The 14,670-nt window shown below is 55.9% G+C and overlaps 4 protein-coding genes across 6 annotated transcripts; 3 read left to right on the top strand and 1 right to left on the bottom strand.

Moving 5' to 3' along the window:
* The first annotated feature begins 133 nt into the window (after positions 1-133).
* Positions 134-8,347, top strand: LOC100079219. The gene is made up of 7 exons (XM_039910868.1): positions 134-538; positions 2,203-2,247; positions 3,614-3,660; positions 5,348-5,543; positions 6,149-6,512; positions 6,603-6,666; positions 7,426-8,347. Exons 1-7 carry the CDS (start codon positions 134-136, stop codon positions 7,901-7,903), a joined length of 1,599 nt encoding a protein of 532 aa, XP_039766802.1. The 3' UTR covers positions 7,904-8,347.
* LOC100089396 (histone H2B type 2-E) lies at positions 5,413-5,843 on the bottom strand. Its single transcript, XM_001511421.4, has one exon. It carries the CDS (start codon positions 5,807-5,809, stop codon positions 5,429-5,431), a length of 381 nt encoding a protein of 126 aa, XP_001511471.1. The 5' UTR covers positions 5,810-5,843; the 3' UTR covers positions 5,413-5,428.
* On the top strand, positions 6,091-6,569 carry LOC114808001 (histone H2A type 1). The gene has a single exon (XM_029055173.1). The coding sequence runs from the start codon at positions 6,128-6,130 to the stop codon at positions 6,518-6,520; it is 393 nt and encodes a 130-aa protein (XP_028911006.1). The 5' UTR covers positions 6,091-6,127; the 3' UTR covers positions 6,521-6,569.
* Positions 8,348-9,823: 1,476 nt separating the features above from the next.
* Positions 9,824-13,817, top strand: CFAP126 (cilia and flagella associated protein 126). Of its 3 annotated transcripts, none has more exons than XM_029055140.1 (5): positions 9,829-9,899; positions 10,514-10,570; positions 11,661-11,741; positions 12,269-12,440; positions 13,009-13,817. In XM_029055140.1, exons 2-5 carry the CDS (start codon positions 10,521-10,523, stop codon positions 13,741-13,743), a joined length of 1,038 nt encoding a protein of 345 aa, XP_028910973.1. In that variant the 5' UTR covers positions 9,829-9,899; positions 10,514-10,520; the 3' UTR covers positions 13,744-13,817. The 3 variants fall into 3 exon arrangements, with proteins under 3 accessions (XP_028910974.1, XP_028910973.1, XP_028910971.1); XM_029055138.1 differs by having other exon boundaries at positions 9,832-9,899; positions 12,264-12,440; XM_029055141.1 differs by lacking the exon at positions 10,514-10,570 and having other exon boundaries at positions 9,824-9,899; positions 12,264-12,440.
* Positions 13,818-14,670: the final 853 nt, after the last annotated feature.

A 14,670-nucleotide genomic window follows, 5' to 3' on the forward strand; every position in this document is an offset into this window, starting at 1 on the left:
TGCAGGCCATTGGACTGTTTACGGGCCAATCAGGAGACAATTAGATGTATAAATAGGAACTGTTTGCGCCTCGGAGTCTATCTGTTGCCGAGGAGAGGAGGTGAAGGCTGCTTTTGTTTAAATTATTATTATTATGGCTCGTACGAAGCAGACGGCCCGCAAGTCCACCGGCGGCAAGGCGCCCCGCAAGCAGCTGGCCACCAAAGCGGCCCGCAAGAGCGCCCCGGCCACCGGCGGCGTGAAGAAGCCTCACCGTTACCGGCCCGGCACCGTGGCGCTGCGGGAGATCCGCCGCTACCAGAAGTCCACCGAGCTGCTGATCCGCAAGCTGCCCTTCCAGCGGCTGGTGCGGGAGATCGCCCAGGACTTCAAGACGGACCTGCGCTTCCAGAGCTCGGCCGTCATGGCCCTGCAGGAGGCCAGCGAGGCCTACCTGGTGGGGCTCTTCGAGGACACCAACCTGTGCGCCATCCACGCCAAGCGGGTCACCATCATGCCCAAGGACATCCAGCTGGCCCGCCGTATCCGCGGAGAGAGGGCTTAAATTCTTTCAAACGTATTAACTGCTTACTTAGGGCAGAGCCCACTGACCCGCTGTACTTATGACACCCAAAGGCTCTTTTCAGAGCCACCTACGTTCCTTAAGAGGAGCTGTATAACTTAAAGATACTTATACTGCCAGATGTTATCTACGATTAGTAGATTACAAAATTGGGAACTGTTTCAAGGTAACGATCGCGTCTCCTCGGATTACCTTAGTTATAAGTGTTTACCACAAGCCTAGATCTAAACAGCGGAATCGCTTATAAAACCATCAGGGACACTTTGTCTCCTGTCAATATCGCAGCCTGTAAAGGGAGGACAGGAATATAGCCGAAGTATATAATAATGATGGTATTTGTTAAGCGCTTACTATGTGCAAAACACTTGTAAGGGCTGGGAGAAGTAGCGTGGCTTAGTGGCAAGAGCCCGGGCTTGAGAAGCCAGAGGTCGTGGGTTCTAATCTCAGCTCCGCCGCTTGTCAGCTGTGTGACTTTGGGCATTTCACTTCGGGCCTCAGCTGGGAGCCCCACGTGGGACAACCTGATAATGTTGTATCTATCCCAGCGCTTAGAACAGTGTTCGGCACACATAGTAAGCACTTAACGAATACCATTATTTTTAACTGAAGGAGGCAGGAAAAGTAATGAAGTGATTTGCCCAAGGTCACAGCAGGGTCCACAACATCCTCCAAAGTAGCCCTGACGTACAACAACCGTGTTGTTTGGAAAAGAACTTGAGCGGCATTAAATAATAATGTTGGTATTAAGCAATTACTATGTGCCGAGCACTGTTCTAAGCGCTGGGGTTAGATAACAGGGTAATCAGGTTGTCCCACATAAGGCTCACAGTCTTCATCCCCATTTTCCAGCTGACGTAACTGAAGCACAGAGAAGTGAAGTGACCTTGCCCAGTCACACAGCTGCCAATCGACCGAGGCAGGATTTGAACCCATGACCTCTGACTCCCAAACCCATGCTATTCCACTGAGCCACGCTGCTTCTCTGAAACGTGTTACATTGCTCTTTTCGGTGAGTTCGTGGGTGGCTCTGAAAAGAGCCTTAGGGTTTTTGGGAAGGTGAGTGGACAACACCAGTCTGTCTCAGTACTGACAGCCTTGACCTCTTTTTTTTCCTTAATTTTTTTTTTTTTACTGCTTTTTATTTCTTCCTCTTCCAGGTCCCTTTGGTCCTAGCCGTAGTTGTAGCGCTTCAAACTTACAGCGGGAGCTTTTTGGCCTCTGATGATTCTCATCACCGGGCAGCCCCCCCGGGAAGGCTCGGCCGAACGTGGTTTCCTCATTCGCTTGGCCAGACTTTTCGGGACCATCTCCCAAGGGCCGAGAGCTCTCTGAGGCGCGGCCGTTCTGCCGCTCCTTTGAGTCGGGCGTTTCTCCAGTTTGGTTAGGGTGTTTCTGGGCCCACCGAGGGTGGGTCGGCGGCCTTTGGCAGCGGGATGGGCCACGCGGAGGTTGGCGAGGACGTCCCTTTTCGCGCCCCTCCTGCGGCGGGTGTTGCCGTCCGTGGGGTTGTCATCAGGCAGGAGGGTCTCCCTGAAGGTGGCCAGAGTCAGGGCTTTGTTGATCCCGAAGACGGCGATGTGCCGGGGAATTTTGTCGCGGGCCGGAGCCCCCGTTCTTTTCCCCCGTCCTTTGGTCTTCAGCTTTACGAAGTCGTCAGAAGAGGAAGCTTCGCGGAGCGTCCTGCGGTAGGGTCGGCGGCCGGACTTCATCCTGCTCCGTCCCATCGAGCCACATCCCACCGGAGCCCCCGCTTTATATAGGCCCCACCCCGACGAAACCGAATCAACTGCCTCGCAGAACCCACGACGTGACAGAATCAATCGCCATCCTCCCCCGCCCCCCCCCCCCCCGGTTCTGCTCCAGCTGTGTTTTTGGCGGGGCTCCCCACCTCCCCTGGATCGGGAACTAAACCCCTCATCCCCCCAGATCCGTCGCTAAAATCCCCCCCCAGCTCCCTGCTATTGCCTTGCACCCAACCGGTGGGGGAAATGTCATTTGAAAGCAGGCAGGGGAGCGTCACCCGACCGGTTGAGGTGGTTCTAGGAAGGCAGTTGGGGGCGGATGGGGGCCATGACGGTCCCTGCATTGAAGGTCTGGTCAGATCTGGACCCCGGAGGAGAGAGGCCGACGCCCTGAGCCTCGAGGAGCTAAGGGGAAGGGGAGGAAAGATTTTGGAGAGGAGGGAGAGGTCGTGGGCGGCGCTGAGGAAACACAAGATGGCGGGGGCGGGCGTTGATTCTGTTACGTCCAGGCCCCGGGGGATGATTCTGTCACGTCGGGCCAAAAAAACGGTTAAACGTTTGTCTCCTCCTCGACTGTGAGCTGGTTATGGTCAGGGAATGTGTCTGATGTTCTACTGTCCCCTCCCAAGCGCTTAGCACAGTGCTTTGCACACAGTAAGAGCTCAATAAATACGATTAAATGAATGAATGGAGAAAATCCCAGCCGTCCCCTCCGTGCCCCGCCCTCCGGATTGCCCATTATCTTTCTGAAGCAGCGTGGCTCAGTGGAAAGAGCCTGGGCTTCGGAGTCAGAGGTCATGGGTTCGACTCCCAGCTCTGCCACTTGTCAGCTGTGTGATTGTGGGCAAGTCACTTCACTTCTCTGGGCCTCAGTTACCTCCTCTGTAAAATGGGGATTAACTGTGAGCCTCACGTGGGACAACCTGATCACCCTGTATCTACCTCAGCGCTTAGAACAGTGCTCTGCACATAGTAAGCGCTTAACAAATACCAACATTATTATTACCTTCCCTCCCTACTCCGCAGTCCACACTCCCCTCCCTTTCTTTGATCCCCCCTATCGTTTCTCTCATCATCAAGAGCATTGAAAAATCTATCGAGTGCAAAGAACAGCAAAGCAAAGCACATCATAGCATTTGGGAAGGGGCATAGATAGCCCAGACGCAGTCCCTACACTCAAGAAAATAAGGAATCAAGTGAGTGACTCTAGTCACTGCAAGCAATATCTGGATATGACATTTCCGTTATCAGTGGACCTTTTAAAGCGGTTCGGCTCTTTCCCCCCCCCCCCCCCCCCCCCCAATATCAGACTGCTGTGGAGTTTGTGCTTAAGAAAGTTTACATCTGGGAAGGAGGGTGAGAAGCAGCATGGCCTTGTGGATGGAGCATGGGCAGAGGAGTCAGAGGACGTGGGTTCCAATTCCTATCTGCCACTTTTTTAATGGTATTAGTTAAGGGAGGAGAGAGCCTATGTGCCAGGCACTGTACTAAGCACTGAGGTAGATAGAAGCTGATCAGGTTGGACACAGTCCATGTCCCACATGGAGGTCACAGTCTTAATACACACTTTACAGATGAGGGAACTGAGGCACAGATAAGTGACTTGCCCAAAGTCATAGAGCTAAGTGGCAGATCTGGATTTGAACTCATGACCTGTGACTCCCCAGCCCATGCTCTTTCCACTGCTTCTCATACTTCACCTCACTGTGCCTCAGACACCTCATCTGTAAAATGGGGATTGAGACTGTGAGCCCCATTCGGGACAGAGACTGTGTCTAAACGAGATTGGGGATTGAGACAATCTCAATTGAGGATTGAGACTGTAAACCCCATGTAGGACAGGGACCGTGACCAACCCAATTAGCTTGTATCCACCCCAGTGCTTAGTACAGTGCCTAGCACACAGTGAGCGCTTAACAATACCACAGTTATTAGTAGTATTATTAATTTGCTTGCAACCACACCAGGACTTAATACAGTGCCTGGCATATAGTATGTCCTTAGCAAATAAAACAGTTTTTATTTCATGGACTGTGTCTACCCTGATCAGCTTGTATCTCCCCTAGAGCTTAGCACAGTGTCGGGCACATAGTAAGCGTTTAACAAGTATTTTTAAAAAGGGGGCGTTAATTTGCTTTCGCCCCTGGAAAACTGCCTCTTTGGGAAGGTTGAGAGAAGGGAACTGGGAAGAACGAACTGAAGCCAAAAGTGAGGTTAGAGGAAGCTGCTGCAAAGGGGCTGCACCCGCCTCTAACCCAGGAAGTGAAATGATTGCGTTTATGAATCTCCGCTCACAGCCGCGGCATGGAAAATCCGATGTTAGACTCAGGCTATCGACTCCAAAAATGATCCTACGAGGAGAGGCATTTCAGCTGGTTCTATCCTTAAAATATTCGGGGCTGGGAGGCGCCGCGGGAGTGGAGGGGGGAGGTGCAATTGGGGCGCGTTTCCCGCCGGCGCCTTTTAGGTTTTCACCGAGGTCCGGACCGCTATATAAATTATCTCACGGGAGGGGAAATGCTTCTCATTCCTACAATTAGGATACTAAGATGTCTATTTGTGGTGTTAAACCCACTTCTATGCACATCTGATGAAGCCCCCAGGGGTTGTTTAGCTTCTGCCAGAGAGGGCTTATCACAAGAGTTAGGAGACGCTTGCGCCATTTACAGCTTGGGAGCTTAAGTAAGTTAACCGAATCCAGAAGGTCCTTCTCAGGATCATCTATCACTTGGGAACTGTTTTGCTTGCTTGAATTTTGGTTAGGGGGAGTATTTAAGTGGCATTATTTACAAGTTTGGGGAAAGCCCCCCCAAATCCATTCGTTAGCTCAAAGGCTCGTATATATTTCTCCCTCCCATCCACTCTGGTCTTAACTCTCACGAATTCTGTTACCATTCTATTCTCCAACAGGCCTTCCCTGCTTAAGTTCTTTACCCCGGTTTCTTGTCTTTTCTGCATTGCCTGGTGATATAAAGTTTACCTATTAATTGGATATGGGTACGCAGAAAGTATCAGACACGTAATCAACCGCTCAACTCTGCAGTGACTATAGCTCTTTCCAGAAAATGTGGGTGGCTCTGAAAAGAGCCTTTGGGTTCGTTGAGCGAGAAGTCTCACTGGCAGTCTACTTGGAGCTGGTGTACTTGGTGACGGCCTTGGTGCCCTCGGACACGGCGTGCTTGGCCAGCTCCCCGGGCAGCAGCAGGCGCACGGCCGTCTGGATCTCCCGGGACGTGATGGTGGAGCGCTTGTTGTAGTGCGCCAGGCGGGAAGCCTCGCCGGCGATGCGCTCGAAGATGTCGTTGACGAACGAGTTCATGATGCCCATGGCCTTGGACGAGATGCCCGTGTCGGGGTGGACCTGCTTCAGCACCTTGTACACGTAGATGGAGTAGCTCTCCTTGCGGCTCCGCTTGCGCTTCTTCCCGTCTTTCTTCTGCGCCTTGGTTACCGCTTTCTTCGACCCTTTTTTGGGCGCGGGAGCGGACTTGGCGGGCTCAGGCATTTTAAAAATCACTTCTCTCCAAAACTAACAGAAAAATACTACGCAGAGCTCGGGATCCGATACTTATACGGCGCATATGCAAATAAGGGCTTGAAATCTGCCAGCCTTTAATTGGACGAAATTTGAGCTTTCGTCATCCCCGTAATTAGTATGCAAATATGAGGATTCTAATTCAGGTTTCCTATTGGTCAGAGTAGTGAGCGTTCTCGACCAATCAAAATATCGGCCTTTGATTCCTGCGCAGCCTATAAAGGGGGGAGGTTTCAATCTTCCGAATTTTACATTTCTTTGAGCTACTTGTAGTGAGGAATTAGCACTATGTCGGGCCGTGGAAAGCAGGGAGGAAAGGCTCGGGCCAAGGCCAAGTCCCGCTCGTCCCGGGCCGGGCTGCAGTTCCCGGTGGGCCGCGTCCACCGGCTGCTGCGCAAGGGCAACTACGCGGAGCGGGTGGGGGCGGGCGCGCCCGTCTACCTGGCCGCCGTGCTCGAGTACCTGACGGCCGAGATCCTGGAGCTGGCGGGCAACGCGGCCCGCGACAACAAGAAGACCCGCATCATCCCGCGGCACCTGCAGCTGGCCATCCGCAACGACGAGGAGCTCAACAAGCTGCTGGGCAAGGTCACCATCGCCCAGGGCGGCGTCCTGCCCAACATCCAGGCCGTGCTGCTCCCCAAGAAGACCGAGAGCCACCACAAGGCTAAAGGCAAATAAATCCGGCAAGGAGAAACAATCTGAACCCAAAGGCTCTTTTCAGAGCCATCCACGTGTGCAAAAAAGGAGCTATCGCTTGTAGTTTTACGAATGCGTTCTTGGGCGTCCTGCCAGCAATTAAATCTTAACACCTCAATTCATTACAGGTATGGAATCAATCAAGGGTACACAACTGCTTGTGTGTTAAAGGCTTGGGAGGACAACACAGGAGAGTAGGTAAATGCGATCCGTACAGATTAGGGGGAGAAAGGCATTAAAATAAGATGGGCCTGCACATAAGTGAGGAGTTAATCTGGGACGGCTTCTTGAAGATGTGATTTTAGTAGGGAAAAACGGGAATAGGTGGTCTGTCGGATATTCATGGGGAAAGGAGTTAAGAGGAGGCAGACGATATTGAATAATAATGAGTCATTTGTTAAGTGCTTGCTATGTTCCAAACGCTGTTCTGAGCGCCGGGCCGGATACGAGATACTCTGAATAGATTATGAAAAGCTCAACGTGCTAAAAGTCAGCTATATGAACCAAGGCGTTTGAATTACGGGTTAGCCGTTAGTGGTCAACCCGCAAGGTTGAAGTTTCAAAATGGCGTGAGACGCATTTAGACCGAGATGGAGGGAGACCGCGGAAGCTACCTCGGGGTGACTGGGTGTGAAACCAGAGAAAAAGGAGAGAAAAATGGGGGGGGAGGGGGGCGGTGACTCCCTTCTGATAGAAAAGAGGGATTTGAAGTCGAGATATCGGCCGCCCCTTTTTTTTTCCTCCCGGACATGAAGAGGGCGGGTACTCAGAAGCTTAGCGCGTTTGCTAGTGGAGGAGAGGGGCAGGTCCACAACCAATCCAACCCCAGCGCGGGCTTTTCAAATGTTGCCCGGCCCAATCAGGGTGTGGGGGTGACTATAAATAAGCGCTGCCGCATTCGCCCCTCTCACTCGTTTCCAGGGAAGGCAGGAGCGGAGTAAGGGGTGTCAAAGGATGGCTCGTACGAAGCAGACGGCCCGCAAGTCCACCGGGGGCAAGGCGCCCCGCAAGCAGCTGGCCACCAAGGCGGCCCGCAAGAGCGCCCCGGCCACCGGCGGCGTGAAGAAGCCTCACCGCTACCGGCCCGGCACCGTGGCGCTGCGGGAGATCCGCCGCTACCAGAAGTCCACCGAGCTGCTGATCCGCAAGCTGCCCTTCCAGCGGCTGGTGCGGGAGATCGCCCAGGACTTCAAGACGGACCTGCGCTTCCAGAGCTCGGCCGTCATGGCCCTGCAGGAGGCCAGCGAGGCCTACCTGGTGGGGCTCTTCGAGGACACCAACCTGTGCGCCATCCACGCCAAGCGCGTCACCATCATGCCCAAGGACATCCAGCTGGCTCGCCGCATCCGCGGGGAACGGGCGTAGATTTCCTGCCGCCGCCTGATTTTCCAACACCCAAAGGCTCTTTTCAGAGCCACCCACTTTCTCACCGAAGAACTGTAACTACTTATTGCAAACTTCTGTGGTCGTGACTTAATTTCCCCACGGTTTCCGGCATCTAGGTAGCCGAGATCCTTCTAAAGTCAAATTGCGGGGGGGAGGGGGTGCTTTTTTTCTTTTTTAGCCCCTTTGAATGCGGCGGTTTGGGGCCAAGCGAAGCACAATTTAGAGTTTTGAACAAGGCTGACGGTACTGGGACGGAATCGCTTCACTTCCCACCGGAAACGAGTTCCCGCCCCTGCCTTGTTCAGCTCTTACCCCCATTAGATCGATCCTGAGCTGAGTCCAGCTGGCCCCTTATCCCGGGCCGAAGGGAAAGCCACAGAGGACCTGCGTTCCAGACTGCACTCCGCTATTGGTCTGCTGCGCGACCTCGGGTGAGTCGTTTCACTTCTCTAGACTTCAGTTGCTTCATCGGGAAAATGGGGATTGAGACAACCCCAGATAGGACTGGGACTGTCTGACCTGCTTAATTGGTATATAGAACGCTTACTACAGTGTCGGGTACGTAGTAAGATCTTAATAAATGCCACCAAACAAAACAAGAAAGATCCAAACTCTTGGCGCAGGGACGTGGTCTAGTGGATGGAGCTTGGGTCTGGGAGTCAGAAGGACCTGGGTTCTAATTGTAGTTCCACTATTTGCTGCGTGACCTTGGGCAAGTCATTTCATTTCCCTGGGCCTCAGTTATCTCACCTGGGAAATGGGGATTAAGATTGAGCCCCATGTGGAACGGGAATTTGGTCCGATCTTTTTAGCTCTGTAGCTACCCCAGTGCTTAGAAGAGTGCTGGACACGTAGTAAGCGCTTAACAAATACCACCATTATTAAAAAAATAATCCAAACTATGTGGGTGGAGAGAAATCAGAGTGGCCAGAAAAATTGGCGCTTCGCACCCGTTGGGGTTTCCCTGGTGGCCGCCAGGGGGCGCCCCATCCTAGAAGAATGGGCAGAGCTACTCATTCATCCATTCATTCGTTCAATCGTGCTTATTGGGTGCAGAGCACTGTACTGAGCGATTGGGAGAGGACAATTCGGCAACAGAGACAACCCCTGCCCACAATGGGCTCCCAGGCTTGAAGGGGGGAGACAGGCCTCAAAACAAGGAAACAGGTAATCAGTAGCATCATTATAAATAGAATTATAGATTATATACCCGTCATTGATGAAAACAAATAGAATTCTAATCATTAAAATGTACATATATTCACATATATATACTCTAAAGCTCACTTCCTCCAAGAGGCCTTCCCAGACTGAGCTCCCCCCTTTCTTCCCTCTGCTCCCTCTATCCCCCCCCTTCACCTCTCCGCAGCTAAACCCTCTTCTCCCCCCTTTCCCTCTGCTCCTCCCCCTCTCCCGTCCCACCCCCTCAGCGCTGTACTCGTCCGCTCAACTGTATATATCTTCATCACCCGATTTATTTTGTTTAATGAGATGTACATCACCCTGATTCTATTTAGCTGCCATTGTTTCTATGAGATGTTCTTCCCCTTGACTCCATTTATTACCATTGTTCTTGTCTGCCCGTCTCCCCCGATTAGACCGTAAGCCCGTCCAAGGGCAGGGACTGTCTATGCGTTGCCGATCTGTCCATTCCAAGCGCTTAGTACAGTGCTCTGCACATGGTAAGCGCTCAATAAATACTACTGAATGAATGTCCGTCCGTCCATCAGTCCTTGTCTCTCGAGGACTCGGGCCCTCTATCTCTCCGTCCAATTTGGTCTCTCATCTGTTATCTCTGCCTCCAGGGTTAATCGATTAGTTCCAAGATGGGGGTGGGAGGGGGCCGAAGTCGCCCTGCTCTCATTGGTCGATCGATCCGGAGGACCCGGGCCCCCCCCCCCCCCCCCCCCCCCGTTGCTAGGAGACGGGGATAAACAGCCGGGAGACCATGGCCTCCAACTACAGCGCCAACCAGGTCGGGATCGCCCCTCTCCACCTCCTCCGACCCCAAGTCCCCCTCCAACCCCTCGAGGCGGGGGACGACTCAACCTGAGGGAGGGGGTGGGGGTAGAACAGTGCTCAGCGCTTAGAACAGTGTTCGGCCCACAGGAATAATAGTAACGATGGTATCTGTTAAGCTTACTACGTGCCGAGCACTGTTTTAAGCTCTGGGGTAGGTACAGGGTAATCGGATTGTCCCCCGTGGGGGGCTCACATTTTTTAATCCCCATTTTGACCGACGAGGTTACTGAGGCACAGGGAAATGAAGTGATTGGCTCAAGGTCAGACAGCAGACAAGGATTAGAACCCACGACCTCTGACTCCCAAGCCCCGGCTCTTTCCACTAAGCCACGTTGCTTCCCATTATTAATAGACGGAAGAGGCCGGTCCAGAGGGGGCTTCCTTTGTGAGGCGGTGGGCGGAGAGACGTCTCTGGGCCGGGCAAATGGCGCAGGACGATGGGTAATAATAATGATGATGATGATGATGATGATGATGATGGTATCTGTTAAGCCCTCACTATGTGGCAAACACTATTCTAGAGAAGGGGCGAGATCCGGCCTGTAATCGGGATCTCTCTCTCCGCAGTACGAAGATGCCTACAGGGCCTCACTCCCCTGCTGGAACGTCCCCAAGTCAACCAAGGTGGCACCTCTGCCCCCCGCCCTCTCCTGCCCCCCTCTTCCCCGCGTCCCGCCTCAGGCCCGGGACGCCCTCCCTCCTCGTCCGTTCGATCGGATTTTGCGAGCGCTTACCGGGTGCAGAGCACTGGGCTAAAGCGTCTGGAGAGTCCACGGGAGGCTTCATCCAACTCTCAAGAAGATTTAAAGTACAATCAGCCACGTTTTCGGTCCGACGGTTGAGTTTATTGAGCGCTTACTGTGGGCAGGGCACAGGACTGAGCGTTTGGGGAAAGTACAGTGCGACGGAGTGGGTTGTTACGATCCCTGCTCTCGTTAAACGCTCGGTCCAGGGCTCTGTACAAAGTGAGCGCTCAGTATTCCCACAGACGATGACTCCCCCTTCAAAGCCCTATTGGAGGCACACCTCCTCCAAGAGGCCTTCCCTAAGTCAGTCGATCGATTCTATTTATTAAGAGCTGTGTGCAGAGCACTTTACTAAGCACTTGGTAAAGAATATTATATGACATATATAACTCTTTATACTGCTGCCTTTGACATTTTGATGTGTATATGGCTGTAATTCTGTTTATATTGATGCCTGTTTACTTGTTTTGGTGTCTGTCTCCCCCCTCCTAGACTGTAAGCCCGGTGTGGGCCGGGATTGTCTCTTTATTGCTGAATTGTACTTTCCAAGCGCTTAGTAGTATTCTGTACACAGTAAGCGCTCACTAAATACGATTGAATGCATAAACCCATGCTCTACCCACAAATGACTTACAGTCTAGAAGCCCTCAGCCCGCCTCTCCTCTTCTCCCACGCCCTTCTGCGTCGCCGACTTGTTCCCTTTATCCCCGTCCCGGCCTCTCGGTACTTATGTCCATCTCCATCATTTATTTATTTCTGTTCGTTTCTGTCTCTCCCTCTTGTCTGTCAGCTCATCGTGGGCAGGGAATGGGTCTGTTTATTGTCATATCGTCCTCTCCCAAGAGCTCTGGGTCTAGTAAGGGCTCAAGACCGACAGCCCCCTGCCTTCGACAGTCCAACCGCCCCAGACCTCCCTCCACCTTTCTCTCCCCCAACCCTCCTCCTCCTCCCTCACTCTGCCTCCCCAGCTCCCTTCCACCCACGACGGCTACACCCAGATCATCGCCAACGACCGTGGTCACCTGCTACCTTCAGTCCCGCGTTCTCAGGTGAGATCCTCCCCCCACCCCGGTCCCATTCCGGGCAATGGGAAGGCGATGACCCCACGGAGAGGGGGTTTCTGCATCCCGGGGGGGTCGCTGGGCGGAAGGGGACGGGGCTCCTATCATTCATTCACTCTGAATTGTACATATTGAGCTTACTATGTGCAGAGCACTGGACTAGCGCTTGGGAGAGTACAACAGAACAATAAACAGACACAGTCCCTGCCCCAAACGAGCTTACAGTCTAGAGGGAGAGAGGATTAATAGAAATCGATAAATGACAGATAGGGACCTAAGCGGTGTGGGGATGGGAGGGGGGATGAATAAAGTGAGGGAGTCAGGATGACGCAGAAGGGAGCGGGAGAAGAGGAAAGGGGGGCTTAGTCAGGGAAGGCCTCTTGGAGGAGGTGGGCCTTCAATGAGGCTTTGAAGTGGGGGAGAGTCACCGTCCCTTCTCAGACCTAAGTTCGGAGGGGAAACTCCTGGGGAGAATCAAAAGGGATTCGCCCCCATCTTCCCTCCTCTTAGTCCAGGCCCTGGGGCACCTTCTTGGGCACGTGGGAGATGCCCCTGCGGATCCCCCCGGCTCAGCTGACCCTGACGGCGAGATCGGCCGCCGGCGCCGCCCGCCTCACCGACTGGCTGCAGGAGAGCCGGAGCCTCACCGAAGCCTGCAACGGGCTGCGCCCCCAAATCCGGGGGAAGGTAGTCGATGCCCCATGCCTTCTTCCCTGAGCCCCCCCGCCCCTCTTCTCCCTTCCCAACCAAGCCTTCCCCCGAGACCCGCACTGTGGTCAAGTGGGAGGCTGGGCCGTCCCTATTCAGCCTAGCGCCCTCCAACTCCTGAAGCCCCATCGGGCAGGGGACGGGATTAGGGTCTGCTAGGGTGGGTAAAGGAAGAGGGCGGGGGCGGGGGGGGCGGTCTTCAGGAGGAGAGGGGCCGCTCTTGACCAGCAGATTTCTATCTCCCCATATAAATGGTATAGTGGCTAGAGCCCGGGCCTGGGAATCAGAAGGTCCTGGGTTCTAATTCCCGTTCTGCCACTTGCCTGCTGTGTTGTCCTCGGGCAACTCGCTTCACTTCTCTGGGCCTGTTACCTCATCTGTGAAATGGGAATTGAGAGCGGGAGCCCCCCGTGGGACAGGGACTCTGTGTCCAACCCGATTTGCTTGGATCCACCACAGGGCTCAGTAAGGTGACTGGCACGGAGTAAGCGCTTAGATACCAGAATCATTGTTATCTCCCTCCCATCTCCCACACCCCACCCCACAGCTCCAGGAGCCGCCGGAGGCCCCCAAGGAAGGCCCAAGGGTCCCCGACCGAGGGACCGCAACCCCGCAAGCCCCCAAAGGGACTACTCCCTTGGCTCCGGCTCCGGCCCCGGCCCCCGGTCGCCCGCCTTCCAAAATCCGGGCCTCTTCGGGCCCCCGCAGTCCGACTCAACCAGCCGGAACCGCGGCCCGCAAGCCTGAAAACACCGCCCCCGAGGATCCCAACCCGGGTCCCGGCCGCCCCCCGTCCAAGGGCGGCGACCCACAGAGCCCCCGCAGTCCGACCCGCAGCCCCGAGGTCCCCGACCCGGGCCCCGGTCGCCCCCCGTCCGAGGGCGGTGACCCTCAGAGCCCCCCCAGTCCGACCCGCAGCCCCGAGGCCCCCGACCCGGGCCCCGGCCGCCCCCCCTCCGAGGGCGGCGACCCTCAGAGCCCCCACAGTCCGACCCGCAGCCCCGAGGCCCCCGACCCGGGCCCCGGCCGCCCGCCCTCCGAGGGCCGTGCCCCTCTGAGCTCCCGCAACCCGGGTCCCAGCCGCCCGTCTCCCCCGAGCTCCCGCGGCACGACCGGAGCAGTGGGGACCCCGGACCCCGGCCCTAAGGCCGCTACCCCGACCCCCGACTCGGGCCCCAGCCCAGAGGTGCCACCGGGCAGCGGCGCGGGCAACGTCCCGACCCGGAGCCGGAGGGGCAGCCGGGCTTCGTCCGTGCTAAGCGTGCCCCTCTGCGAGCCGTGAGGCCGAGCGCGGGGCCGGGGAGGATCGGGGAGTCGGATGGAGAAATAAATACATCCCTCCGGGCTTCCCTTGTTCTCAGGCCTTTGTCACGCTCCCTCCGGTGACTCCCGACACGGGTTCCGACCCGGGGAAGGAGGGGCGGCAAGCCTCAGCCGAGATCCGACAGGCTCCAAATGGGCCGCGTCCTCAATTCGAGGCCTGCCCAGCCCCCCAAACTCTACCCATCTGGCTGCACCCGCCACCCCCAAACCCCAGCCCCGTGACCCCTCCGCACACAATCAAGAGCGGACGCCGGGGCCCAACTCCCGCCGCCCACCAGTCCCCGCAGGCCGCGGGGGACGCCGGGAGGCCCCGAGAGGGGAGTCGCCCCAAGGCCTCGGTGCCGAAGTCCGCCCTCGTCCCCGCGTCGCTCCCCTCTGGCACCGGGCGGAGCCTCCGCCGCCCGCCAGGTTCCCGTGCCAGGCCGGCGGCACGTGCTCTCCCCAAGGTCAGCGGGCCCGGGGAACGGTTGGCAAGAGACGCCCTCCCCACGGCCCTGTTCCGCTCAATCTGGCCAAAACGAGGGAGTCGGATCGGGCCTGGGATCGGGGCCAGAGGGGCCGGGCCCCGCCTGCTTCCCTCCATCTAACCCCGTCTCCCCGGATTGTTGTGGGGTGGGGGCCCAGATGGGGAGGACGAGGTCCCAGGTCAGGTTTCCAACCCCTCCCTCCCTGTCCACTGACCCCAGGAGACGTGAGGCCCCTTCCTCCTGAGGCACGATGTGGGGTCGGGGCTGGGGGAGAGCGACCCCCTCTGTGACAGCGGACAAGACCTCTCCGTCGGCCCTTCTCCCTCACAGGAGGTCCACGCGGCTGTTGCCCAGATCCCCGGCCCCATCCTCACTGCGGACCCGCGGGGCCCACCCCTCTCCCCAAAACCCAAACCCCC

This window comes from Ornithorhynchus anatinus, chromosome X5 (genome assembly GCF_004115215.2).
Source record: "Ornithorhynchus anatinus isolate Pmale09 chromosome X5, mOrnAna1.pri.v4, whole genome shotgun sequence".
Taxonomy (NCBI): Eukaryota; Metazoa; Chordata; class Mammalia; order Monotremata; family Ornithorhynchidae; genus Ornithorhynchus; species Ornithorhynchus anatinus.

Coding starts and splice junctions, on each gene's coding strand:
- LOC100089396 (XM_001511421.4), bottom strand. CDS start 5,809: ATGCCTGAGCCCGCCAAGTCCGCTCCCGCGCCCAAAAAAGGGTCGAAG.
- LOC114808001 (XM_029055173.1), top strand. CDS start 6,128: ATGTCGGGCCGTGGAAAGCAGGGAGGAAAGGCTCGGGCCAAGGCCAAG.
- LOC100079219 (XM_039910868.1), top strand. CDS start 134: ATGGCTCGTACGAAGCAGACGGCCCGCAAGTCCACCGGCGGCAAGGCG. Junction 539..2,202: donor GCCGTATCCGCGGAGAGAGG/GCTTAAATTCTT, acceptor TTTGGTCTTCAG/CTTTACGAAGTCGTCAGAAG. Junction 6,513..6,602: donor GAGCCACCACAAGGCTAAAG/GCAAATAAATCC, acceptor TATCGCTTGTAG/TTTTACGAATGCGTTCTTGG.
- CFAP126 (XM_029055138.1), top strand. CDS start 9,873: ATGGCCTCCAACTACAGCGCCAACCAG. Junction 11,742..12,263: donor CTTCAGTCCCGCGTTCTCAG/GTGAGATCCTCC, acceptor CCCTCCTCTTAG/TCCAGGCCCTGGGGCACCTT. Junction 12,441..13,008: donor GCCCCCAAATCCGGGGGAAG/GTAGTCGATGCC, acceptor CCCACCCCACAG/CTCCAGGAGCCGCCGGAGGC.